The 27523-nt window shown below is 38.9% G+C and overlaps 2 protein-coding genes across 8 annotated transcripts in view; one reads left to right on the top strand and one right to left on the bottom strand.

Moving 5' to 3' along the window:
• Positions 1-27523, top strand: part of ppp2r3b (protein phosphatase 2, regulatory subunit B'', beta) — a 146425-nt gene that overhangs the window by 86262 nt on the left and 32640 nt on the right. For 2 of the 5 annotated variants that reach the window (XM_073044178.1, XM_073044177.1), the window contains exons 14-15: positions 13575-13632; positions 15023-16187. The exons of 1 other annotated variant lie outside the window; for it this stretch is intronic. In XM_073044178.1, the coding sequence (XP_072900279.1) occupies positions 13575-13599 (25 nt within the window). In that variant the 3' untranslated portion in view covers positions 13600-13632; positions 15023-16187. Of the gene's footprint in view, positions 1-11443; positions 11531-13574; positions 13633-15022; positions 16188-22944; positions 23197-27523 lie in introns of those variants that run through there. 2 more of the 5 variants (XM_073044176.1, XM_073044180.1) reach the window with 2 other exon arrangements.
• The window catches only part of LOC140727018 (cohesin subunit SA-2), a 141857-nt gene continuing 131682 nt past the window's right edge, over positions 17349-27523 (bottom strand). For all 3 annotated transcript variants that reach the window (XM_073044174.1, XM_073044172.1, XM_073044175.1), the window contains 3 exons: positions 24724-24901; positions 23382-23509; positions 17349-22391 (listed from right to left, as the gene is read on the bottom strand). In XM_073044174.1, the coding sequence (XP_072900275.1) occupies positions 23392-23509; positions 24724-24901 (296 nt within the window). In that variant the 3' untranslated portion in view covers positions 17349-22391; positions 23382-23391. The remainder of the gene's footprint in view (positions 22392-23381; positions 23510-24723; positions 24902-27523) is intronic.

Here is a 27523-nt window from a genome sequence, read left to right as displayed (position 1 = left end):
TAGGAATAATGGTACATAGTTCCCTGAAGGTGGAATCTCATGTGGATAGGGTGGTGAAGGAAACTTTTGGTATGTTGGCCTTTATAAATCAGAGCATTGAGTATAGGAGTTGGGATGTAATGTTAAAATTGTACAAGGCATTGGTAAGGCCAAATTTGGAGTATTGTGTACAGTTCTGGTCACCGAATTATAGGAAAGATGTCAACAAAATAGTGAGAGTACAGAAAAGATTTACTAGAATGTTACCTGGGTTTCAGCACCTAAGTTACAGGAAAAGATTGAACAAGTTAGGTCTTTATTCTTTGGAGTGTACAAGGTTCAGAGGGGACTTGATAGAGGTATTTAAAATTATCAGGGGGATAAATAGAGTTAACGTGATATGCTTTTTCATTTGAGAGTAGGGGAGATTCAAACACGAGGACATGAGTTGAGAGTTGGGGGCAAAAGTTTAAAGGTAACAGGAGGGGGAATTTCTTTACTCAGAGTGGTAGCTGTGTGGAACGAGCTTCCAGTAGAAGTGGTAGAGGCAGGTTCGGTATTGTCATTTAAAGTAAAATTGGATAGGTATATGGACAGGAAAGGAATGGAGGTTTATGGGCTGAGTGCGGGTCAGTGGGACTAGGTGAGAGTAAGCATTCGGCATGGACTAGAAGGGCCGAGATGGCCTGTTTCCGTGCTGTAATTGTTACATGGTTATATAAAAACTATACACTGTCAAAGACGGATTAGCAACTGATGTGCAAATACAAAAAAAATGTAATAATAATGAATACATAGGTAATAAATAAGGCTGGGTTATGTAGCATACAACACACAGCAATGAAGTTATGCACCTCATTGATATGTAGTACAGAGTGCCCTGGATTGAAGCAGGCAAGGAAATTTCATTATTAGAAAACCTGTGGCATTCTCCACGGATTCCGGCACCCTCATACCTTCTTGTAATGACACACTGTGTGATAGGAGTCTGAATTAGTGTGTGTAGTCAGATGTCTTTGGCCTTGGAATAACTCCCTCTGGGCAGTCTGGCTGCCATAAATGTTTGGTAATGCAAATTCCCTCAGGCTATGTACTTTCCAGAAGCATTGCATTTAGTAAGAAGAAATCTGACCCTCAACAAACTACGCATTGAGTGGTTGAAACTTCTTCCTGTTGATGAACCCTTACTGACGCACGAGTACACTCAGTAGTCTCTGGGCTTGTGGAAAGCTAACAATGGTGGTAAATTCCGGGCCTCATTTACCACCTGTTCATTATTGAAATTAAAATAGATCAAAATTATTTGTGAATACTTTGCCTAGTTGACCTCTACTGAAGTGAGCAGCAAATCATGACATTGTGCATGTGTTTGGGAAAGATCCTGTAGCAAGAAACAATTTAAGCACATAAGAAATAGGAGTGGGAGTAGGCCATTTGGCCCTTTGAGCCAGTCCTGTCTTATATCAAGGAATGGCAAATAGATTTCAACTTAAATAAATGTGAGGTGATGTACTTTGGACATTCAAACCAAGCTAGGACCTATGCTGTGAATGGCAGGACATTGATGTGGAACAGAGAGACCTAGGAATACAAGTGTACAGTTTCCTGAAAGCTGCCACGCAAATGCAAAAGGTGGTGACAAAGGTGTTTAACATGCTGGCCTTCACTAGGTAAGCCATCAAGTTTAGGAGCAAGGGCATTATCTTGTAGTTATATAAGTATCAACTGTGTTTGTCAAATACATTTACATGTATTAGGAACTTGCAGTGGTGGGTTGCCTCGATATGCAACATTATCCATTAACCAATTAACCATTAACCAAAAACATTAACCAATTGCAATGAATAAAAGATTATTTTTAAAAAAGGAAGTTAAAGATTAAAATACAAAATCAAATGTGCATAAATACTACCATGTATTTACTATGTAAACAGCATTATATACAGGTGGGGGGAGGTGCTTTATTGCTGAAGCCAATCTTGGAGTGTTATGTGCAGGTTTGATCACCCTGTTATAGGAAGGAAATTGTCAAGCTGGTGAGGGTGCAGATGAGATGTACATGAGCGTTTCCCTGAATAAACAGCACGAGGTTGCTCACAGTGATCTTTATTCCTTCGAGCACAGTAGAACAGACAGACAGACATACTTTATTGATCCCGAGGGAAATTGGGTTTTGTTACAGTCGCACCAACCAAGAATAGTGTAGAAATATAGCAATATAAAACCATAAATAATTAAATAATGATAAGTAAATAATGCCAAGTGGAAATTAGTCCAGGGTCAGCCTATTGGCTCAGGGTGTCTGACACTCCGAGGGAGGAGTTGTAAAGTTTGATGGCCACAGGCAGGAATAACTTCCTATGACGCTCAGTGTTGCATCTCGGTGGAATGAGAGGTGACTTCAGAAGTTTATGAAATCGTGGGGTATGGATAAGGTAGATGGTCATAGTAGTCTTTTCCCTAGGGTTGGGGGTCCAAAATGAGAGGGCACAGATACAGTATATGTGGGAAGAAATTTAAGACTGGAGAGGTAACTTCTTTACACTGAGGGTAGTGAGTATCTGGAATAAGCTGCCAGAGGAAGTAGTTCTGGCAGGTACAAATACATCATCTACGTGGGTACTTGTGTAGGTATATGTAAGGGAAGAGCTTGGAGGATTACAAGCTGAATGTGAGCACAAGAGCAAGGTGGGAGTATGCTGTGGCTGACACAAATGAATGGGAGACATCTTCTTTAAGGTTCTAACATACTGCTTTTTAGTAATGAATTGACTGCTAAAGATTAGGAAAAATTTGAAGATTTTTGAAATTTTATAACTAAACTAGGGTTGTGAATGCCACTGTCTGTGGAGAGTTTGTACGTTCTCCCCATGACTGAGTGGGTTTCCTCCATGTGCTCAGATTTCCTCCCGCATTTCAAAGACCTACAGGTTAGTAGGTTAGTTGGTCACATGGGTGTAATTGGGTTGTGTGGGCTCATTGGGCTGGAAGAGCTGTTACTGGGCTGTATCTTTAAATAAAATAAATAAAAATATAGGCTGATTAGAGTCTGAGAATCAATGGTTATTAGGATCAAAAAATGTTGAGGCTAAAGATAATATTATTATTGAATTGTAGAGTAGATTCACGTTCAGATTGAATTGTCATTCATCTATACACCTGTACAGTATGCGGCTAAACAAAACAGCATTCCTCTGGGGCCAAGGTGCAAAGCAGTACATATAGTCACACACAGCACACTATATCTAGTTGTCCTAGTACATACAGAGATAACATATAGTTGAAAGAGTAAAATGGCCCTCTCCCATTTATTATGTTTGTAGGAAATTTATCTGCTCATTTGTGTTTTGTTTATGGGACAAAGTTACATTTGCAAAAGAATATCGAGTTGTCCTGAAATGCCTATGGGCCAATCTAACAATATCCGGTGCTGCATTCTGTGGATTGACTAGTATTGATAGCGATAATTGGAGCTAACAGAATCAGATTTATAATGACTGACTTAGATTATGTGAAATTTGTTGTTTTATGGCAGCAAAATACAAAGACGTAAAGTTACAGTAAATCACGATACAACAAAAATAATGCAGTGGTGTACACGATCATAGACTGTTCAGAAATCTGCTTCTGGCGAAAGAAGTTGCTAAATCGTTGAGTGAGGGTCTTTAGACTCCTGTATTGCATCCTTGATGGTAATATTGAGAAGAGGGAATATCCTGGGTAGTGAGGGTCCTTAATGATGGATGCTGTCTTGAGAAACCATCTGTTGAAGTTGTCCACCGATGGGGAGCATTGTGTAATTGACAGAACTGACTGAGCCAACAACCGTCTGCAGCCTTTAATGTCCAGTGTATTGGAGCCTCCATTCCAAGTCAGAAAGTTCACCACCAGAATTTTTTGTATGCAATTGTGCACACTAGAGATTATGGATAGATGGGACCTTTCATATAACCATTGAATTGACCTTGTGACATAACCACTAAAGTTATCAAACGATCTATGGTCAACATGTTTCAAATGTATTGGTCAATGGCAAAAACTAACGGACAGTTTCCATTTTCTGTTGAAATGATTAGAACATTGAGTAAAGTGTCAAACAGTTCATACCCATTATGTGGCCAAGTGACGCAAATGCTAAATAGTTTTCAAACCAAGCAACATGTAATTTATCAACTACTTCTATTATCTTCTGTTACACTTTTGGTCTCTGTGATGCCAGCCTATCAATCTCCCCATTCAGTTGTGTTTATACTTTTGGCTCATTGCTAATTAAAATCTTCAATAATCCCATTTTTTTCAGAGACAAAATAGTATTATTAATTCAGGTGGTTCAAAGGTTTTTTTTAAATCAGTTTACAAAATTAATAAATGGAATCAATTCTGCCAGAAAACTGGAAATTGTCTGCAGATCAGACAGTATCCATGGGGAGAAAAATAGAGTTCAGATGTTTCTAGCCAATGTTTTTTTAGTTCAGATTTCTAGCACCTGTTTTTTTAACAATCAGTGGCCATTTCAATAGGTACACCTGCTCATTAATGTAAATATCTAATCAGCCAATCATATTGGCAGGAACTTAGTACATAAAAATATGCAGATGTGGTCAAGACATTCAGTTGTTGTTCAAACCACACATCAGAATGGGGAAGAAATAGGATCCAAGTAACCTTGACTGGAATGATTGTTGGTGGCAGATGAGTTGATTTGAGTATCTCAGAAAACTGTTGATCTGGGATTTTCATGGACAACAGTCTTTAGAGTTTACAAAAAATGGTGCGAGAAACAAAAAAGCATCAAGTGAGCAGCAGTTCTGTAGATGAAGCACCTTGTTAATGAAAGAGGTCAGAGGAGAATGGCCAAACTGGTTCAAGCTGACAAAGTAACTCGAGTAACCACAAGTACAACACACACCACATAGTACCTAAAAGTGGATGAGCTACAGCAGTAGAAAACAACACCAGGTTCCACTCCTGTACCTAATAAAATGGTCACTGAGTGCATATCCTGAATTTTTGTCCATCTACTTCTTGGTTCGGAAAAAGAGAGAAATCTACAATAAATATAGGCAGCACGGAGTAAATTAGGTGCTCGAGGAATATAAAGAATGTAAAAAAAATCTTAAGAAAGAAATAAAAGCTAAAAGAAGATACGAGGTTGCTAGGACAAGTAAGGTGAAAATAAATCCAAAGGGTTTCTACAGTTATATTAATAGCAAAAGGATAGTGAGGGATAAAATTGGTCCCTCAGAGAATCAGAGTGGACAGCTATGTGTGGAGCCAAAAGAGATGGGGGAGATTTTGAACAATTTATTTTCATCGGTGTTCACTAAGGAGAAGGATATTGAATTGTGTAAGGTAAGGGAAACAAGTAGGGTAGTTATGGAAACTATGATGATTAAAGAAGAGGAAATACTAGAGCTTCTAAAGAATATAAAAGTGGATAAGTCTCTGGGTCCTGACAGGATATTCCCTAGGACCTTGAGGGAAGTTAGTGTAGAAATAGCAGGGGCTCTGACAGAAATATTTCAAATGTCATTAGAAATGAAGATGGTGCCGGAGGATTGGCGTATTGCTCATGTGGTTCCATTGTTTAAAAAGGGTTCTAAGAGTAAACCTAGCAATTACAGGCCTTTCAGTTTGACGTCAGTGGTGGGTAAATTAATAGAAAGATGGTATATATAATTATCTGGATAGACAGGGTCTGATAGGAACAGTCAACATGGATTTGTGCGTGGAAGGTCATGTTTGACAAATCTTATTGAATTTTTTGGAGAGGTTACAAAGTTGACGAAAGTAAAGCAGTGGATGGTGTCTATATGGACTTCAGTAAGGCCTTTGACAAGATTCCACACGGAAGGTTAGTTAGGAAGTTTCAATCGTTAGGTATTAATATTGAAGTAGTAAAATGGATTCAACAGTGGCTGTATGGGAGATGCCAGAGAGTAGTGGTGGATAACTATTTGTCAAGTTGGAGGCCAGTAACTAGTGGTGTGCCTGAGGGATCTGTACTGGGTCCAGTGTTGTTTGTCATGTACATTAATGATCTGGATGATGGGGTGGTAAATTGGATTAGTAAGTATGCTGATGATACTAAGGTAGGTGGTGTTGTGGATAATGAAGTAGGTTTTCAAAACTTGCAGAGAGATTTAGGCCAGTTAGAAGAGTGGGCTGAAAGATGGCAGATGGAGTTTAATGCTGATAAGTGTGAAGTGCTAAATTTTGGTAGGAATAATCAAAATAGGACATACATGGTAAATGGTAGGGCATTGAGGAATGCAGTAGAACAGGGTGATCTAGGAATAATGGTGCATAGTTCCCTGAAGGTGTAATCTCATGTGGTTAGGGTGGTGAAGAAAGCTTTTGGTATGCTGGCCTTTATAAATCAGAGCAGTGAGTATAGGAGTTGGGATGTAATGTTAAAATTGTACAAGGCATTGGTGAGGCCAAATTTGGAGTATTGTGTACAGTTCTGGTCACCGAATTATAGGAAAAATGTCAACAAATTAGAGGGAGTACAGAGGAGATTTACTAGAATGTTACCTGGGTTTCAGCACCTAAGTTACAGAGAAAGGTTGAACAAGTTAGGTCTTTATTCTTTGGAGTGTAGAAGGTTGAGGGGGGGACTTGATAGAGGTATTTAAAATTATGAGGGGGATAGATAGAGTTGACATGGATAGGCTTTTTCCATTGAGAATAGGGGAAATTCAAACAAGAGGACATGAGTTGAGAGTTAAGGGGCAAAAGTTTAGGGGTAACACGAGGGGGAACTTCTTTACTCAAAGAGTGGTAGCTGTGTAGAACAAGCTTTCCAGTAGAAGTGGTAGAGGCAGGTTCGATTTTGTCATTTAAAAAAAAAATTGGATAGGTATAGGGACAGGAAAGGAATGGAGGGTTATGGGTTGAGTGCAGGTAGGTGGGACTAGGTGAGAGTAAGCGTTCGGCATGGACTGGAAGGCCCCAGATGGCCTGTTTCCGTGCTGTAATTATATGGTTATACATATTGCATACACCTCAGTTCCTAGATGGCAGCTGCATAACTTTCTGAAATGTATACCTCTTTTGACTAAAGTAGTTTCATCCTACATAATTATTCTAACTTAGCTGTTGGAATGACTCCGAAGTGTTCAGTCAGAGGCTTTTTTTATTCTAGGCAGCATCTATAGGGAGAAGCACTGTCGACGTTTCGGGCCGAGACCCCCAGTCCTGACGAAGGGTCTCGGCCCGAAACATCAACAGTGCTTCTCCCTATAGATGCTGCCTAGCCTGCTGTGTTCTACCAGCATTTTGTGTGTGTTGTTTGAATTTCCAGCATCTGCAGATTTCCTCGTGTTTGCTTTTTTTATTGTTTGTTTTCATTTGGACAGAATTTCTGCCTCATTGATTACATTGTGTACTTTTTGATGTTTTGTAATGAAAATCTTCACTTAACAATTCTGCAAAAATGCACATAATAATAATCTCCCTTGAACTTTAAATTTCAGTTTTGGTACTTATTGTAAATGTGGAGGTGTTTTTCTATCATCAGAAGCACTTGATTCATACCCATCTATCCCTCCCTCAGCTTACCTAATAAAAAGGTACGAGTGTGTTGCAATTGTCTAGACACATAGACGATACCAACATTCGTACCCTTGTTCTACATGTCTACCCGTAGAGCATTATCTTGATTTTTATAATTGATTATGCATTAGTGATAAAGGCAGTGTGATTAGTCAAGGTGGTTAAGAAGTAGAGAAAAAGAATGTATTTCTTTTTAAGACATGACTAATCTGTAAATTGTGTTTAAATATTTTTGAGGACCAGGTACACAGGTTCATGGTTAATTTCAATATCCCAAAGCAACTTCAGATCTAATAGTAAGCCAGAATTTACTATCAAATGAACCATTGATTGATTTGATGTTCCTTTCCACGACTTGAGGCACATTGGGCAGCAACCGTGCTGTTTCTTTAGCATTTTTGTTTGATTTTACAAGGCCAAATTGGTAGCTCAACGCTCAACCCAGCACGAATGAAAAGCATGCGAGGAGCTGGGACTACTCGCCTCAATGTCTGGTGTGGATGCCACCATGCCACCGATCGGTGTAAATGAACCATATGCAGAACAATTTTGAGCAAAGATGAGAATGCACTAATGAATTTGAATACCTTCAGAACTTCATTTCTCATACTTGTGTTCCAACTTCAGTAGGCATTCAGAATAGGCCTCTTCTCATTACTACCATCAGGGCAGAGGTACAGGAGCCTGAAAACTCATATTGAATGATTCAGAAACACTTTCCTCTCTGCCACCACCTTTCTGAGTGGTCCATCAGTGCTACCTCATTATTTTTTCTTTTACATGATTTATTTCTATAATTTATAGTAATTTTATATCTGTATGTTGCTACCACAAAACAGCAAATGTCACTTTTTCTAGGTTAGTGATAATTCTGGTTCAAAACTTCATATAAATTAACTCTTAATTACCCATCTGATCATTCACTAGCTTTCAGTATTATGAAAGTGGTTTTGTATATTTGATACAAACTAAATATGCAGTCAGTATGGCTTGTAATTAATGCATGATGCAATTTGACTGAAATGTTATTTTCTTTCCATTAACATACAAAAAATACTCATTAATGTGATTTTAGGGAGTAGTGATTGTAATTTTACCTTGGTTTTGTTTTGCATTCTGTGTTAATCCATGCTTTCTCTTGGTTAGCCGTCAAATCCAATTGCTTTTTAGTTTCGTGTGTCTATTTTTCCTGTTTTTTTTTCAAACATCATTCTCAATGATTAATGAGATGTGTGTTGGTTATCTTGTACATTTAGAATGAAGAATATCCTGCATAATAGCTGCATGTTTTCTCTTAGATTTTCCAGTAATTTTCCATAAGTTGCTTTTTTCTTGAAAAAAAATGTTAGAGATGGGTTTGATTGCCATTAGATTCCCTGTTTTAATGGCCCATGGTAAAATAGTAAAAGGTTTTGCTGCCACCTATTGAATTAAATTAAAATACAGTCCAAGATTTACAAAAAGTAAATTAAAAAATGGCACAGCAACTTCAACTGAGTTTTGACTGTTGATGAAAGATGATAATGGGCATAGATAATTGACAGCCAGCACCTTTCTCCCAGAATGGAAATAGCTAATACAAAGGGTCATGATTTTAAGGTGATTGGAGGAAGGTATAGGGAAGTCGGAATTAAGTTGTTTTTTTTGCAGTGGTGGGTACATAGAACAGACTCCTAGGGGAGATACATTAGGGGCATTTAAGGGAATCTTAGATAGGCACATGGATGAAAGAAAGATGGTGGTCTATGTGGAAAGGAAGCATTAGATTGATCTTGGGTAACACAAAATTGATCTTGAAGTAGGTTAAAAGTTCAGCACAATATCATGGGTTAAAGAGCAATTACTGTGCTGTATTATTCTATGTAATGACCATTAGAGGAAGCTTAACAGTTTCTTCTGTCCATCAATATTTTTTTCCATTCTACATTATTGTGTTTTCTTTTTAGTGGTGTGCCTACTAAGTACAATGCTAAAAAGACTTGAAGTTGTCAAAATTTTCAAAGAGCAGTGCAGATATTTAAATATGCAAAACATTACTTATAAAGACAATGAACTGCTAATTATAATACAAGGATGTGCCAGACTTAACGTCCTGAATTAGAGGAAACACAAGGAAATCTGCAGCTGCTGGAAATGTAAACAACACACACACACAAAATGCTGGTGGAACACAGCAGGCCAGGCAGAATCTATAGGGAGAAGCATTGTCGACGTTTCGGGCCGAGACCCTTCGCCCGAAATGTCGACAACGCTTCTCCCTATAGATGCTGCCTGGCCTGCTGTGTTCCACCAGCATTTTGTGTGTGTTGTTGTTTCCTGAATTAGAGGGGTAGGTTGGAAAGACTAAGACTTAATTCATTAGTGTAGGAGGCAGAGGTAATCTTATAATGGTGTACAAAAATGAGCAGAGATGGGGTGAATGTACTCAGTCTTTTTTTCCCCAGAGTTGGAGTATCAAGAGCCATAGGGCATTAGTTTAAGGTGAGCAGGAACCTAAAGAGCAAATCTTTCCACAGCGTAGTATTTCTGTGGAATCAGCTGCCAAAAGAAGTAGTTGAAGCAGGTACAATTGCAACTTTTAAAAGACAGTTGGACAGATACATGGATTGGAAGGGTTTAGAAGGTTATGTGCCAAACGCTGGCAAATGAGATTAGCTTGGATAGGGCACCTTGGTCAGCACAGACCAGTTGGGCTGAAGGTCTGTTTCCATTCTCTATGACTTTGACTATACAAAATAAATGAGATTTGTATTGCTTAAGAAATCGTGCCAAAGAATTCATTGGGGCTAAGGGCTGACAAATCCTCCGGACTTGGTGATTTACATCCAGGAATACTAAAGGAAGCATCCCTAGAAATTGTGGATGGATTGGTGATCATCTTCCAAGATTGTTTATATTGTGGTGTCGTTTTAACAGACTGAACAGTGGGAAATATACCTCCACAATTCATTTACATGGAGAAAGAGGGATAAATGGAGTTGCATGCCAGGAAGTTTTCATATCAATGGGAGGAAAAAGTGCTATGATCTAGTTTAAAAGAACAGTTAAAGTATTTATGGGATTGGACAAATTCTGTATTCCTGACAGTACCAGAGTCCAGAACCTAGGATCACTGCTTCTGGATGCAGGGTGTACCATTTGAGAGAAATTTCTTCAAAGGTCAGTGCACATGTGCAGTTCTCAAGCATGGACAGTAGTGGTAGACTGGTCATTTAATGTTTTCAGGAGTAGGATTGATTTGTTGTAATGCTGAAGGATTCAGTGGATATGGGAAGAAAGGTAGTGATGAAGATAATGAGCTGATTGGTGAAGGAGGGCTGAATGGCCTACTTCTATTTGGTGTGTGTCACCCATTTAAATTGAGGAACTGAAGTTTGCATAACTAAGTCTTTTTGAATTTGATTTTGAGCTTTTATTTAAATTATAAAGATTGTTTTAAAGATTGTACTTGTGTCCCAATTGTGGAGTTGTACTTGCAGTTGATTGCATGCCATTGATTGCAATGTAGATGATTGGCACCAATAACTATGTAATGCATTTGAACTACTTGCCATTTTTTCCTTTTTGATGAAAAGAAAGTTCTTTTCCAAAGTAAGAATACTGTGTGAGGTGAATCAGCTGGAAGCTAGTGAACAGTTTCCTGGATCCACATATTTTGAGGAAATTCTTACTATGGGTTAAGGATGTTGAATCTACAATGAACTAATATTCATTAATATCAATATATTTATCTCCACTTTAAAATTTGACTGTTTTGTCTAGTGTTTTACATGCACTTGCATAAAAGACATGATCTGTCTTTTATGAATGAGTATTTGGCATGGTGTTAGACTATACTCATTGCATCTGCCATTGTTGGATTAAAACACATTTATTAAAGTGAGTCTTTTTTTCCTCTTGCCTTCAGTAAAATGGAGCTACTTGTGATGTTACTTATTTCAGATTCGTCATATGAGCCAGTAGTCTTTCATATCAAGATGATGGGACCTTGGAGGTTAGCCAGTTAATGAGAATCTAACTGTGTGGGCTCTAACTCTTCAATTATCTTCACTGCATGTTCCTGTCATCATTACCTAAAACACAGCATTCCTGTCTCCCACGCAAAGCAACAAAACTTAGCTTTAATTGTGCTTTGTAGCACATGCCTAACACTGTCTTGGCTAAAGAGCTAATGTTGTCCCTCCCATGGACTTCCTACCAAAGAGAGAATTAATGATATTTTCAGTGTGCACAAAGTACCAGTTGGCACAGATACATAAATTCGATGTAAATATCAAGAGGATTAAGGAATATTGAGATTGCGTATCTGTATTAATTGATTTTATTTTGCCCTGTGCAAATTCACCAATGTGTATGACCATTAAGGCATTATACCTAATAGTACAAAAGCAGAAAAGATTCCACAGTCCATCTGCTGGCTGCTATAATACAAGCATACAAGGCACACTATTCAGGCATAGAGTTCTAATTGAACTGTAAATAATTACCAGTCCAAGTCCAATTTGGTAAATAAGAATCAAGAACAGCAAGTAGGAACAAGTTACCTTATCTATGAAACAGAGTAGTCAACTTAATTTGTGAATAATACAGTAACTTGAAAGAAAAAAGAATCTTCTGTAAGAAAGCAAAATCTGACAGGTTAAATTGCTGAGTCCTGCATTCTGTTTTTGGATGGGGTTCAGAGGAAGTTGCATATGGGGTTGTAATATGCAGAACACATCAATGATTGTGACAGGAGTGGCAGAATCTACATTTTTATGTCACTGTATAAAATGGTGAAGTTCTAAGCTGATTTTATTTTGTGTATGTTGAAGGCATTAAATATTACTTGGGATCGAAGTAATCTTTTGAGTAGTAATACACAAAATGCTGGAGGAACTCGGGCAGCATCAGGTCAATAAACAACCAACATTTCGGGCCAAGAAACCTTCATCAGGACTGGGGGGGGGGGGGGAGAAAAAGAGAAAAGCAAAGTACAAGCTAGATGATGATGGGTGAGCCATGTGAGGGTGGGAGGTATGTGAGTGGGGAGGGGTTAAAGGAAGAAGCTGGGAGGTGATAGGTAGACAAGCTAAAGAGCTGAGGAAGGAATCTGATAAGAGAGGAGAGTGCACCATGTGGAAGAAATTAAGGGAGAAGGGACACCAGAGGGAGGTGATAGACATGTAAGGAGAAAGGAGGTGAGAGGGGAGAAAGAATGGGGAATAGAATATTTTAAGACCACGAGGTATAAGAGCAAAAGTAGGCCATCTGGCCTATCAAGTCTACTCTGCCATTTCATCATGGTTGATCCAATTTTCCCCTTAGACCAAAACTTCTGTCTTCTCCCCTTATCCCTTCATGCCCTGACCAACCAGTTCAGGAAGTATATTGGCACTGGTATCGATAATTGTAAATCAGTCACTCAAGTTATTACCCTCCATGGAGATTCAACAGTAGGGAAGGCCCACAGAGCTTTTCAACATCAACAGTTTCAGGCTTTTAAAATCATCATGGGAAGAAGGATAGGAAAGATTATTTTGAGGAGAATGGACACAGTGGCAACTGTTAAACAAGTACTGCAAGTCTTATTGGAGGATAGGTGCAAGGGAAGAAGCTTACCTCTGAGTAGTTTGTAAAATAGTAAACATCTTGTGGAGCAATCTACCAGCGGAAGTGGATATGGGTTCATTTGCAAAATTTAAGAAGTTTGGCTGGGAGCAGAATGGCAGTACAGAGTCTAGGTGTGCGTCAGTGGAACTAGACAGAATAACAGTTTGGCATGGACTAGATGGCTTGAAGTGCCTGTTTCTGTGCTGTAGTATATGACTATCTAACTCAGAATGTTTCTGACTATCTTAGCATTGGGTTTCAGTGTATGGGTTGGATTACATCAGGTTGTGAACCATGTTATGTGCATTGGCACTTCAATATACAGTGCAATTGTTAGGCAACCAATGAATCTAAGCCATTGTAAGATTGTCTTATTCAATACCTAATTATTTTGCTGGGAGAGTATGTATAATTTTAATACTGACTTTATTCATTGTTGAATACAGAGACTCAGAACTATCTGACTACTAAAAGATACTGCTGTTCTAAAGAAACAATGTAAAGGTATGGAAATCCTTGCAACTATGAGCAATAACTAATATGCTGATTAAACATTGAGTTAATGTGTTGAAACAGCAAAATGACGTCCCTTTAGCCCACGAAGTCTGCAGCAACAATCATGTAGCATGTTTAGAGTAGTCCTATACTAAGTTGTATTCTATCCATATTCCCATCAACTCCCAACCAGATTCTACCACATAGCTGCACACTAGAGTCAACTTACAGTGGCAATCAGCCCATTAACCTGCAAACCCTTTGACATATAGAAGGAAATGGGAGCACCAAAAGGAGGCCCACATTGTCACAGGGAGAACATGCAAACTGCACAGCACAGGAGGCCAGGATTGAACCTGGGTTGCTTTGCAGCAACAGGTCTAGTAGCAGGGCTATTTCACTGGCTTGCATACTTCCTTTAATAGAAACTTCAATGCATTGTGCTTGACTGCAAAGCAGTTAACTATTGGATCCTTCTCTCTTTAATGCTTAGAAATTGCCAATGAATTGATTATAACCCAGAGGTTGAAAAGAAATGGATGCACAAAAGGCATTTTCTAGTTTTTAGTCTCAATGAATTTTACAGACAAAATTACTTTATAATTAAGTCTGTTTTCTTTCTGAGCATACCTACAAATAACAAGTCGTCAGTGTTTAACAGCAAGAACAATTCATAAAAATGCCACCAATTTAGAACAAAAAGTGGAATGGTTTTTCATCCTAAAACTAGAGAGACTATTAGGAGGTATGTTCCAGTGTTTTCTGTTTCTAGAGACAGTTTCTATTAAGATTCAATTGCAGTTAAGTATGCAAAACTTACTTTATATTTAGAGTTCTGTGCTTGGACTGAATAAATTTCTCTCTGCTAGCTGGCAGTTCACCTGTGGTGTGCATCTTCAAATGAGAATTCCCAGAATATCAGAAGCATTGCTTTCCCTCTATAATCTCCAATAAATACATTTCCTGTTACCCAAAGACCTAACTATTTGAATTTAATTTTAAGTAGAAATGGGAGGGTTTGACAAATTATTTTATGTTTCATTGATCAAACACCTATTTGAAATGAGAGAACAGTAAGTCATTAGCTGTACCTTTTAAGTAACTATAATTTTGGTCCACTCATTGTAGCCACTTATGCCATTTTAGTCTTTTGCCTATTTTCCAAACCCTTGTCCTCAATGTATATCCAAAGTAAAGGTTACTATTGAGTTTCTGTAGAAATCAGTTTTGAAGCAGCTTGCAGATTGATGAAACACGGGGGAGCACATTCTATTTGAAAGTGGAAGGGATGTTCCCTGACTAACTGCTGTAATCTTACTGGTTTACCTTTAATGTGTGTGCTCCATAATGTATTTAAAACATTATTTAACATATTTCATTTTATTTTATTTCATTTTAGATCCCTTTGAAATGACTGTCCTAATAATCAGCGTCTAACGCACGAGTTTGAAAGGTCAATGTTAAAGGAGATTCTGAAGTTCACAGTGTGGAGTCTTTTTCTATAGGTTAACATTATTTATCAGCATACATTAAAAATTGGTTGTTTGATGTGAAAGTGATAGTGCAGCAGGTCTGCTTTGAAGAATTTTGAAATAAAATTAAAATCTGTATACAGATGCTCCCTGCCCCTATCCTCAGGTTGTCAACAATTGGTAAATTGTTTTTACTTCATTTTTAGTTTGATTTGCCATCTAAAGTTCTGTTTTTTCCCCAATTTCAAAGTTTGAGAACAGATGTCAAAAATGTTAAACAAAGACGAGTGTGTTTGAGCTGCTTGCTCATCTTCCTGGGAGTGCAGACTGTGTTTATTGTGCGGTTAGCCACAATGTACTTGACTAATTCTGGAGTAAATATGATCTCTGTAGTTGACAGAGTAATTGGGTTCAAAAGCTATACCTAATTTTAAAATATAAAAAGCAATATTATGCAGCAAAGACAGCAGGGTAAGATACAGGTGATAATTCAATAGTTCCTTTTTTAAATAGTGTTGGTAAACAATGAAGCTAAATGAAAAGCCATAAAAACTGATACTCCATGCAGCAATTATTTGTTAGACATAGAAAATTGATGTGTGGCACTTAAAAATAATAGTATGGATTTATGCCTGCTTTTAGAACCTGAAGCTGCTTGTGTGTACTGCAGTAGTGATACTTTGATAATTGTGACATTTCAATAATCTGGATGCCTTAAAATTCACAGTACAATAATTAGTTATTTCTATTGCCTGCCATTCAATTCCTGTTTGAATCAACTGTCACAACATTCCACAAGAACAAAAATAAATCATCACTGATATATGAACAATTGCCCAGTAGTCACTCTGCACTGACCTTAAATGTGCCTTGTGTTCAAAGGTTAAGATTTTTTACATTAAATATTTGAAATGAAATTTTGCTGTAGCAAACTTTTAAGTTATTAGAATCTGATGTACATATTTAATTTGTGTACAATTTGTAGAGCCTTGCAGTGTATATTTGTGTTGAGTAAATTCATACAGTACTTTTGTGTTGAGATCACAATCTCATGCAGTTTTCAAAATAAAAGAGATGTTTCAATACTATAAATGGTTGTATTTTCTATTGCAGAGATTCAGAAAATGCTGTTGGAGAAGTAATCAGGATCAGAAAAGTAGTTCAGGTCATGCAATATGTTGGAATAATGCTTACTGACTTGTAGCTGTGTTTCCAGTCTGACTGAACTAATTTACTGCCAACACACACAAAATGCTGGAGGAACTCGGCAGGCCAAGCAGCATCTATGGAAAAGAGTATACTGTCGATGTTTTAGGCCGAGACCCGAAATGCAACTATTTACTCTTTCATTGATGCTGCCTGGCCTGCTTCTTTTAGCCAATATGATTATCACTTTCTTTGCAGTTACACAGCAAGCCCTGAATTTATTCTGCAACTCCCATGTTTGTTGTGGTTGTGCCACAATTTTCATCGGAACCTTTGTTTATCAATGTGCTTCGTCCTATCATGTTAGCGTAAAATGTTTGTTTTTCTGAACAAGTGCTTTTTTTTCCAACAACTTCTATTATCAATTAGTTATTTTGCCATCTTATTCTTTGAGAAATTCAAATCAATTTATTACAGTGCCGATGTTGAATCCCCTAAGTGTAATATTTTAGGCAGTTCCACCAGTACAGTACCTTTTAATATATTAATTACTGTGCAATGATTTTTTATCATAAACAATATAACAACCTTCTGCTACCACACTAATTCAAAGTAAAACATGACTCTATCAGAAAATCTAGACATTTCACACTTCAGTTAGAAAAATGCCATTCCAAATGGTCTGTCAATGCACGCTAGCATATTATAATTTAATAAATGAATCATTTGAACCGCTTGAATGCTGCTTTGGAGATAACAGAAATCAGTAATTTATTAATGTATCTGAAATTTGTTGTCACTTTAACAATATTTTAAAGCAATTGCTTCAAAAATATATTTTTACACAAAAATAAGGTTGTTTTGAGTGCTTAATGTTATTATGGAGATGAATATTTTTTCTAAAGAAGTACTCTACATTAACGTGGTGTGATCGATCGACTGTCAGTGTTTTGGTCAAGACTGAGGGGAGATAGCCCGAGCAGAAAAGAGCTAACAGATGATGAGAGGATCCATGTGAGGGGTAGAAGGGAGATGGGAGTGTGGGAATGGTGCCATAAACTGGGAGATGATAGAAGTGGCAAACGGCTGAAGAAGACAGAACAAGAATTTGTTTTGTATTGGAATATCAGCTTTATTTAACATGCACAATTATAGTCCTTAACTGGTGAGTACCTTGCAATCTGTCTTTTGTTTGAACAAAATGAACAATTACATGAATGACTTGGAAAAATAACATTTCAATGAATGTAGCTTTGAAATTTCTTATAGCCATGTCTTATTGTTATTTGGAAACAAATATTCTTCAGAATTCTAGTAGATATTTTAATTTGAGCAGAGAATCTCTTTATCTTAAAATTACTGCTACCAAACCAAGTTAAATTCTGAATATTACATCAATTAATAGTTTAAAAAGAACTATCAGCTGTGTACAAATTGAACAAATATCAAAGCATTATTCGTGGTTTACAGAAAGTGATGCCCTGCTGTCGTTAAGCAACTGCAACTACTTAGCTGCACACCAGTAAGAATAATTTATTTTATTTATTGAGACAGTGAGAAATTGGTCCTTTGAGTCACGCCATCCAGCAATCCAACGATTTAATTCTAGCCTCATCACGGGACAATTTACAAGGACCAACTAACCTACCAAAAGGTACATCTTTGGAGTGTGGGAGGAAACCAGAGCACCCAGAGAAAGCCCATGCAGTCATGGGTAGAACGTACAAACTCCTTAAAGGCAGTGGCAGGATTTGAATCTGGGTCCCCGGTACTGTAAACTGTTGAGCTAACCACTATACTGCCATGCTGCCCCAAGTTCAAGTCCGTGGCAGTCAGACAACAGCCAGACAATGGCTGTTCTGGTGAAGTGGGGGAGGTTTTCCATAATTCTGGAGCAACATCAAAGCTGAGGTGGCAGAGATGTAAGGAGTGTGGTCCAGTGTGACAGACATGGCAGGAGGTGCCAAGGTAATTTTTGCCAAGAATGAGAATTCTTACAACATGAGCTAGCAGAGAGGAAATTTTAGAAATGCCAAAGTGAGCTGTAGACCAACTGAAATACTGCAGTCACTGGGACAATGGTGTTTAGATGTCAAAATTTGCATTTAAGTAGTATAATAAAGAATTAGATTGTATGATTTACAGGAAAATATTCTAATTCTATATTTATCTTTGTTGTTATAAATGACTGTGACACATGGCTGCTGTTGAAATGTGCCCATATTTAGGGAAATAACATCTGTCGTTGGAGCAGAGAGAGTTGACACTGTTGTGGCAGCTGTTGGGATTCCTGCAGACCTTGTCACACTCAGATAGAAGAGTTGTTAATGCAGTGTTGCTGATGGTGTCACTACTAAGGCACCCATGGAATGAACATATCAGCAGATAGATGCTAAATTAAACACTCCCTGTTGGTTTAAGCACACAGTGAACTTTGTAAAATGTTTAAGGAACCTGAGTTTTGAAGCTGCTCATCCAGGTCTCCCAGTGCTTATTGAAATGTCTAGATAGATGTGGAGAGGATGTTTGCTACAATGGGAGAGACTAGGACTAGAGAGCACAGCCTCAGAGTGGAGATGAGGAATTTCTTTAGCTAGAGGGTGGTATATCTGTGAAATTCATTGCCACAGACAGCTGTGAAGGCTAAGTCATTGGGTATATTTAAAGCAGAGGTTGCTAGGTTCTTGATTAATAAGAACCTAACCTTAAATCTTTGGAATGTGGGAGAATACCAAAACACCTGAAGTAAACCCACACTGCCATGGGGAGAATGTGCAAACTTCTTCCAGGCAGCAGCAAGAAAAGAACCCAGATCAGCGAAAGCTGGTGCTGTAAAGCAATTGCACTAAACACTGCAATTTTTAGTGTTTGTTGAACCGTTTCAACCTTCCTCTATTATGAAGACTACATTTTGGCTATGATTATTTTTCTGTTTGTATTTTTAATAGCTTGTGCAAGCCCAAATACATTATAAAGTCACCTTGGCCTGTACATCTCTGCATATCACTACTATGCAAATGATGTGTCAAATTTTGCCCACTTCTTCCTCCCCCACCCCCAGTTTTCACCATTGAGGCCTGAAATCGTACATTTAATGAGGAGGCAGGGGAGATATTTAATGCACTGCTTGAGGCAGTGGTATGGCTATTTTACTCTAATTTATGGGGCACCATAGCCTCAGGCCCATGTCACACCGTGAGGAGGTATTCAACTGGCATCTATGACTTCTTTAATTGAAAAGAAAGAATTAAGTACAGATCTCTCCTCATATAGATTTAAAATAGAAATGTCCCTCTTATAACCTGGCTGAACTTCAGATAGTTTTGCTGAGCCATTCTCCAGAAAGTAATCGGTGTAGTACTCACAGAGCTACTTGATCCTGCAGGTTGTAAATCCTGTATTTATGAATTGCACTAGCATCCATTTCAGAAATGCCTCAAAGGTGGTTTGTATAAAATGTATAAGTGTATTTGTTTGCTATAACTTGGCAGAACATCAATTTACTAAAGGACTCTATTCCGTTTCTTTTATTTTAGAGATACAGCATGGAGCCTGCTGTACTCAATTGCACCCATGTGACCAATTAACCTACTAACCCATCTTTCTTTGGAATGTGGGAGGAAATCGGAGCTCCCGGAGGAAACTCGCACAGTCAAAGGGAGAACATAGAAACTCCTTCGAGACAGCGGCAGGAATTGAACCCTGGTCGTTGGCACTGTAATTCTGTTGTGCTAGCTGCTGTGGTGCCCCATCTTTCCATAGATGCTGCCTGAACTGCTGAGTTCCTTCAGCATTTTGTGTGTGTTAATTCACTGAAGGTTTTTGATTATGTGCCATTGCAAATATAAGCCAGTAAGGTAGATATTTTGTGCAAAATATCCCATTCACAGCATTGAGATTAGTTAATCTTGCTATTTTTCAAAAATGCTAGACTTATAGTCACTGGAGCCATGGGGAGAGACAGGTTAGAGCTAAATTCTACATACTTGTAATACACACACAATGCTGGAGGAACTCAGCAGGCCAGGCAACATTTATGGAAAAAAATAGTCAACGTTTTGGAACGAAACCCTTCGACAGAAGTCTATATTCTTGCATTATTTTCAACAAATAATGTTAAATGGGAGAATTACTGATTCAAAAGCTGAATGATTGAGCAGGAAGAATGTAGGTAAGAAGCAGATCTGACTTGACTTGAAATCAAAAGGGCAATGGTGAATACAGAGGACTCCCAGAACCAATCTTATTGTTTACCAGGATTCGTATGATTATTGACCAGGTGACTTGTGTTTCTCAGCCGCTTAGATGTTACCGACAAACCACTGTGGTATTGAACCTCAGAACGACAATTTCTTTGTCAGACTGATTTCATAGGGATGGTTGTCCCTTTAGCCTGATTCCCCATTCAATAAAATCCCCAATATCCCTTGGCATATTTAGTCAGGTTAAAATTAATGAATGACCCAGCATTAATTGCGAATCTTTTCTCTAGAAGATGTTAATAAGTTTGCTTTTTTAATGATAATTTTAAATGTTTTGCAGTTGCTTTTTGCTGATTCCAGATTTATTAAATTCAATTTATCTGCAATGGGGGTTTGAAATGACCTTGGCATTGCAGAACTATAACTAGTCAATTGTACCAAAATTCAGCATCTATTTGGAATCTACTGATAATTACATTTATTAAACATGCTCAAAGTTCCCCTGTAACAAGCATTCTTAGATCTACTTTGGATAATAACAACCAACACTCAGTTACCAGTTTATTAATTACAAGAATTGAAACCGGTGTGGTCTGCTGCTGCTGTAGCCCATCCGCTTCAAAGGCCGATACATTGTGCATTTAGAGATGCTCTTCGACACACCACTGTCGTAACTCATGGTTATTCGAGTTACTGTCCCCTTCCTGTCAGCTTGAACCAGTCTGATAATTATCCTCTGACCTCTTTCATTAACAAGATGTTTTCGCCCACAGAACTGCCGCTCACTGGCTGTTTTTTTTTTGTTCTTCATACCATTCTCTGTAAACTCTAGAACAGAGGTTCCCAACCTGGGGTCAACAGTCCCCTCAGTTAATGGTATGCGACTTTGGCATAAAAAGGTTGGAAACCCCTGTTCTAAAGGCTGTTGTGCATGAAATCCCAGGGTATCAGTAGTGTCTGAGCTACTCAAACCACTCCATTTGGCACCAAGAAATCGTTACACAGTCAAAGTCACTTAGATCACACTTCTTCCCCTTTCTGATGCTTGGTTTGAACTGCAGCTGAATCATATGACCATTGAGTTTTATGCATTGAGTTGCTGCTACATGATTCTGATTAGATATTTGCATTAATGAGCAGGGGTACCTAATAAAGTGGCCACTGCATATAGTCTGCACTTACAATATCAATTTTTTTGCTTCCTTTTCCTAGCTCTCCATTTCTATCTTGCTTTACTTAAATCCTCTCTAACCTCCACTTACACTGTTTACAGAGAAATAAGATCAAATTGGAGATGGTCTGCCAGTTAAATCCAGACTTAAAAGCCCTAAATGGGTTGTCTTTATAATTTTTTAAAAATTCATGATTGACAGATTGGGATACACCTTCTTGAACACTATTGTGTATAATTTTAATAGTTATTGGCATAAATTGATAACCTTCCCCCATTTATTATTTGGCACTCAGCTCTTAATTTCTAAATTCCTAACAAACAAACCCCGTTAGCTATCATACATAATTACACTGAATGACACTTTTTTTACTCATTTTGTCACCTTGTTTTTTTTCCTACTGTAATGCTGAAAGTGATGAAATGCAACTCCATCCATTTACCCAAGAATAAAAATGGTGAAAGCACGATATTCTACTTGTACACTAACTATTTTTGAGAGGAAGGAATAAGATCTTACAAGCTGCAGAAATTAATATCCTCTAAAGAACTACCTCAGCCATGGGAGATGTTCTTCTGCAGGGGCTTTTCTGCAAAGAAACTTACTTCTGTTTTACTCCTAGGTACTGCTATAGTACCACCAACTGTTATACATTGGTCTCTGGTTCCAATTATGCTGGTAACATAAATTATTTTATAAGATTTCAGTGTTTTCGACAGCTCCCAATTGGAAATGTTGACGCCGACACTGCCTCGAGATATCCCCCTCACTGGCATCTATGAAAATAACAACAGTACACAATTCTTATTGACATTGAAATGCTATTTAAGTCCTGTTGGTCTTTTCTATAATTACAGGCTTTAGAAACTTTTTTTGATGAAATTCTTAAACAAATTGCTATAGATGCCTTTCAAGTTGTCATTGCAAATCACTATACAGAAAGATCTTTTAGGTATGGTCTCTGGTAAAATGTGAGAAACGCTGCAGCTAATTGGCACGTGGCAAGCTTCTGATATTGACTGGAAAACCTATTTTTGTGACTTGCTGGTTGAGGGATATTATTTATCCCTCGACCAGCAAAGTAAGTCGGGCAGGACAACTTACTCTGCAGCAATATAGTATCCTTGGTTCTCTTTTATACACCATTCAAGGGAGTCAATAAGGCCTCAGTTTGATAACCCATACAAAATATTAGAACAGTGTGCTGTAGGGTCTTAACATAGAAACGGATCCATCAGCTCACAAAGTCCGCGATAACCACCAAGCACACATTAGCACTAATGATCCAGTTTTATTTCACACCATACTTCTCTCATCCTCTCCCCACAGATTCTACCACTGACCAACAGATAACATGAGGTGGAGATTTAGCTTCCGAAACCACGCACCTTTTGGGATGTTGTAGGAAAATGGAGTATTTGGAGCAAATCCAAGCGGTCACAGGGAGAACAGGCGAACTCTGCTCATACAATGCCAGAGATTAGGGATTTGACTGTACCATTGGAGTTGTGAAGCAGGGACCCTAGCATCTGTGCCACTCTGAATTCACCAAACATTTTTGATCACAAAGATTAAATTGAAACATGTCTATATATATATATTTTAGATTTCAATCTGACAGAAATAATCAAACAATTATTTATAGCTCTTACAGCAGGAAAGGATATTAGTTTTACTTCAAAAAAATTGCAGTATCTTTTTGATCCATATTTCCAATACTTCAGGGGGAAAATAATAAATACAAGCAGACTCATTCTAAGACTTACCAGGTTCACATCAGTCATTATCAATATCCAATATTTCATTCAAGTCGTCAAGGTCACTTTCAGGTGATTTAGCTGCATCTTCTGTTGCTATATTCTCTGTGACTTCCATTGTGGTGATCCCATACTCACTAAAGGAGAAAGAGTTCATATAATTTCACACACATGCATATTTCCATTTTCACCAAAAGGCCAGCTTCTATCCCCTTTATAAGACCTAAAAGTATGTCCTGTACATTAAAGATGAACTCTTGATCTCTGAATTGTACTCCTAACACTATAATATGCCCTCTATTTCTGATTTTCCTTTTGTATCACCTTGAGGTACAGTACTGTGCAAAATTCTTAGGCTCATGTATATAGCTATGGTGCCTAAGACTTTTGAACAAAACTGAATATTGTCTTTCCAGTTACGAAATAACACTTGATATGACTGAGCTAATACAAAGCTATGTACCCTTTTTTGTTTCCCAACCACCTTCATATTTTAACCAAATATACAGTAATGTGCAAAAGTTTTGGGTACCCTAGCTATGTCCTTAAGGACTTTTGAACAGAATTGTACTTAAGCTTAGAGTGACCAGTCTGAATGGCATACAAAGTAGAGGTTTTCACTGTATCATAGTGCATGTGGCAACAAAAAACACAATTGCTAACCATTTCCCTTCTCGTGATGTTTTACCATTCAGGTACAACACCTCTCTTTAAAACCTTGACATCTCCCACCATTCCAGGTGAGGAAATTACACTTCCATTTGAACATACCGTATTCACGTTCTGTTGGCGCGTGGCCAAATGGTTAAGGCATTCATCTAGTGATCTGAAGGTCGTTAGTTCAAGCCTCAGTTAAGGCAGCATGTTGTGTCCTTGAGCAATGCACGTAACCACACATTGCTCTGCGACAACACCGGTGCCAAGCTATATCGACCCTTGCCCTTGGACAACATCAGTGGCATGGAGAGGGGAGACTTGCAGCATAGGCAACTGCCAGTCTCCCATACAACCTTGCCCAGGCCTGCACCCTGGAAACTTTTCAAGGCGCAAACGCATGGTCTCTCGAGACTAATGGATGCCTATGTTCACGTTCCATGTTCAACCAGTTAGTTTGATGCTAATATCTAGATCTGAACTTTTAACCAGTGCCTCACTGTCTGAGGAGGCAAACCATACCCCAAAACAATACTGCATTTCAGCAGTGAAAGGGAGGAAGTAAAAAGTAAATAATCTGCCCAACAATAGTTGTAGGTTACTTACTGTGGGCAAATCGAATTTCTCAAAACCTAATTCTTCTCTCCAGAAGAGAGATAGCAAAAGACAATAAAAAGCAAGTTAAACTAAAATTGACCTGCAAGGTGACTGTAAACCATCCTTGTCCACTGGATCTTCCTTTACACAACTCCCCATCTGGTTTACGTCCCTCTCACTTTCTCTGAGCTCCGTCGACTTTAACTGAGACATCAGAAAGTTGGGTAATGGCTTTCTCTGCTGTTCCTCATTCAGTGCCACACTACTAATGCTGTCCCCTGTGAGGTAAAATAAAGATTAATTTCTCACATGTACAGCAAAATACCGAAACATACAGTGAAATGTGCTGTGTCAAATGAAATCAGTGAGGGTTGTGGCAGGGCAGCCCACATATGTCACTGCGCTACCAGCGCCAACATAGCATGACCAGAACTCATTATTATTTTTGGAATGTAGGAGGAAACCAGAGCACCCAGAGAAAACCCATGCAGTCATGGAGAGAATGTACAAACTCCTTACAGACAGCAGCGGGAATCAAACCCCCAATCAATTATCACTGACACTATAAAGTGATCGCTAGCTCTGTAACGTAACGTTACCATGCTACCCTGCTGGAAATGGTAGAAGTACAGGGCTTCATGTGTAAAGAATATTATCGTTACAGACATTACCCCTCAGAGAGGCTCAATAATATTTAAATATCACTCCTAACAGATATTACACCATAATTATTTTCTAAACATGGAGTTTAGAAGAACGAGGGGAGGTCTGATGGAAACCAATCGAATATTGAAAGACCTAGACCAGGGGTGTCAAACTCATTTTAGGTCGCGGGCCGGATTGAGCAAAATGCAGCTTCATGCGGGCCGGATCAGTCGGACGCGTGCGAACGTAGCTTTCGTTGCCTCCGTTTTTTCAGCCTGCTCTCATGTGTCTCAGTCTCTGCTATAACTACAAAGTGTTTCACTTTACAAATTCCGTTTCTTATGAAGAAGACTGCCGAATAAACACTAAAAACCCTGAAAACCTGGTACCTGAATAAACTCAGCATTAGCCATATCATACGCCATAGGCGCTTCGATTACTGGGGCCAGCTTTAATAGTAATTAGATATTATCTCGCGGGCCAAAGATAATTCCACCACGGGCCGGATTTGGCCCGCGGGCCTTGAGTTTGACATATATGACCTAGACAAAGTGGATGTGGACAGGATGTTTCCTATAGTGGGGGAGTCTGGACCAGAGGACACAGCCTCAGAATAAAAGGATATCCCTTTAGAACAGATGAGTAGGAATTTCTTTAGCCAGAGGGTGGTGGATCTGTGGAACTTATTCCCACAAATGGCTGTGGGAGCCAAGCCATTAGTATACTTAAAGCGGAGGTTGATAGGTTCTTGATTAGTAAGGGTGTCAAAGGTTACAGAGAGAAGACAAGAGAATGGGGTTGAGAGGGATAATAAATTAGCCACCATGGAATGGCAGAAGAGACTCAATGGGCCAAATAGCCCAATTAGAAACATAGAAAACCTACAGCACAATACAGGCCCTTCAGCCCACAATGCTGTGCCGAACATGTACTTACTTTAGAAATAACCTAGGATTACCCATGGCCCTCTATTTTTCTGAGCTCCATGTCCCTGTCCAGGAGTCTCTTAAAAGACTCTACCGTATCTGCCTCCACCACCAACACCAGCTGTCCACTCTCTCCGTAAAAAACCTACCCCTGACATCTCCTCTGTACCTGCTTCCAAGTACCTTAAAACTGTGCCTTCTCGTGTTAGCCATTTCAGCCCTGAGGAAAAAGCCTCTGACTACACGATCAATGTCTCTCATCATCTTATACACCTCTGTCAGGTCACTTCTCGTCCTCCGTCGCTCCAAGGAGAAAAGGCCGAGTTCACTCAACCCATTCTCATAAGGCATGCTCCCCAATCCAGGCAACATCCTTGTAAATCTCCTCTGGACCCATTCTAAAGTTTCCACATCCTTCCTGTAGTGAGGCAACCAGAACTGAGCACAGTACTCCAAGTGGTGGCTGAACAGGGTCCTATATAGCTGTAGCATTACATCTTAGTTCTTGAACTTAATCCCACAGTTGATGAAGGCCCATACACTGTACGCCTTCTTAACCACACAGTCAACCAGCACAGTAGCTTTGAGTGTCCTATGGACTCGGACCCCAAGATCCCTCTGATCCTGCACACTGACTGACAGACAGACAGACAGACATACTTTATTGATCCTGGGGAAAATGGGTTTCATTACAGTCGCACCAACCAAGAATAGTGTAGAAATATAGCAATATAAAACCATAAATAATTAAATGATAATAAGTAAATTATTCCAAGTGGAAATAAGTCCAGGACCAGCCTATTGGCTCAGGGTGTCTGACACTCCAAGGGAGGAGTTGTAAAGTTTGATGGCCACAGGCAGGAATGACTTCCTATGACGCTCAGGGTTGCATCTCGGTGGAATGAGTCTCTGGCTGAACGTACTCCTGTGCCTAACCAGTACATTATGGAGTGGATGGGAGTCATTGTCCAAAATGGCATGCAACTTGGACAGCATCCTCTTTTCAGACACCACTGTCAGAGTCCAGTTCCACCCCAACAACATTACTGGCCTTACGAATGAGTTTGTTGATTCTGTTGGTATCCGCTACCCTCAGCCTGCTGCCCCAGCACACAACAGCAAACATGATAGCACTGGCCGCCACAGACTCGTAGAACATCCTCAGCATCGTCCGGCAGATGTTAAAGGACCTCAGTCTCCTCAGGAAGTAGAGACGGCTTTGACCCTTCTTGTAGACAGCCTCAGTGTTCTTTGACCAGTCCAGTTTATTGTCAATTCACATCCCCAGGTATTTGTAATCCTCCACCATGTCCACACTGACCCCTTGGA

This window comes from Hemitrygon akajei, chromosome 4 (assembly GCF_048418815.1).
Source record: "Hemitrygon akajei chromosome 4, sHemAka1.3, whole genome shotgun sequence".
Lineage (NCBI taxonomy): Eukaryota > Metazoa > Chordata > Chondrichthyes > Myliobatiformes > Dasyatidae > Hemitrygon > Hemitrygon akajei.
The sequence above is the reverse complement of the archived record's forward strand: the minus strand, read 5'-3'. Positions and strand labels throughout refer to the sequence as shown.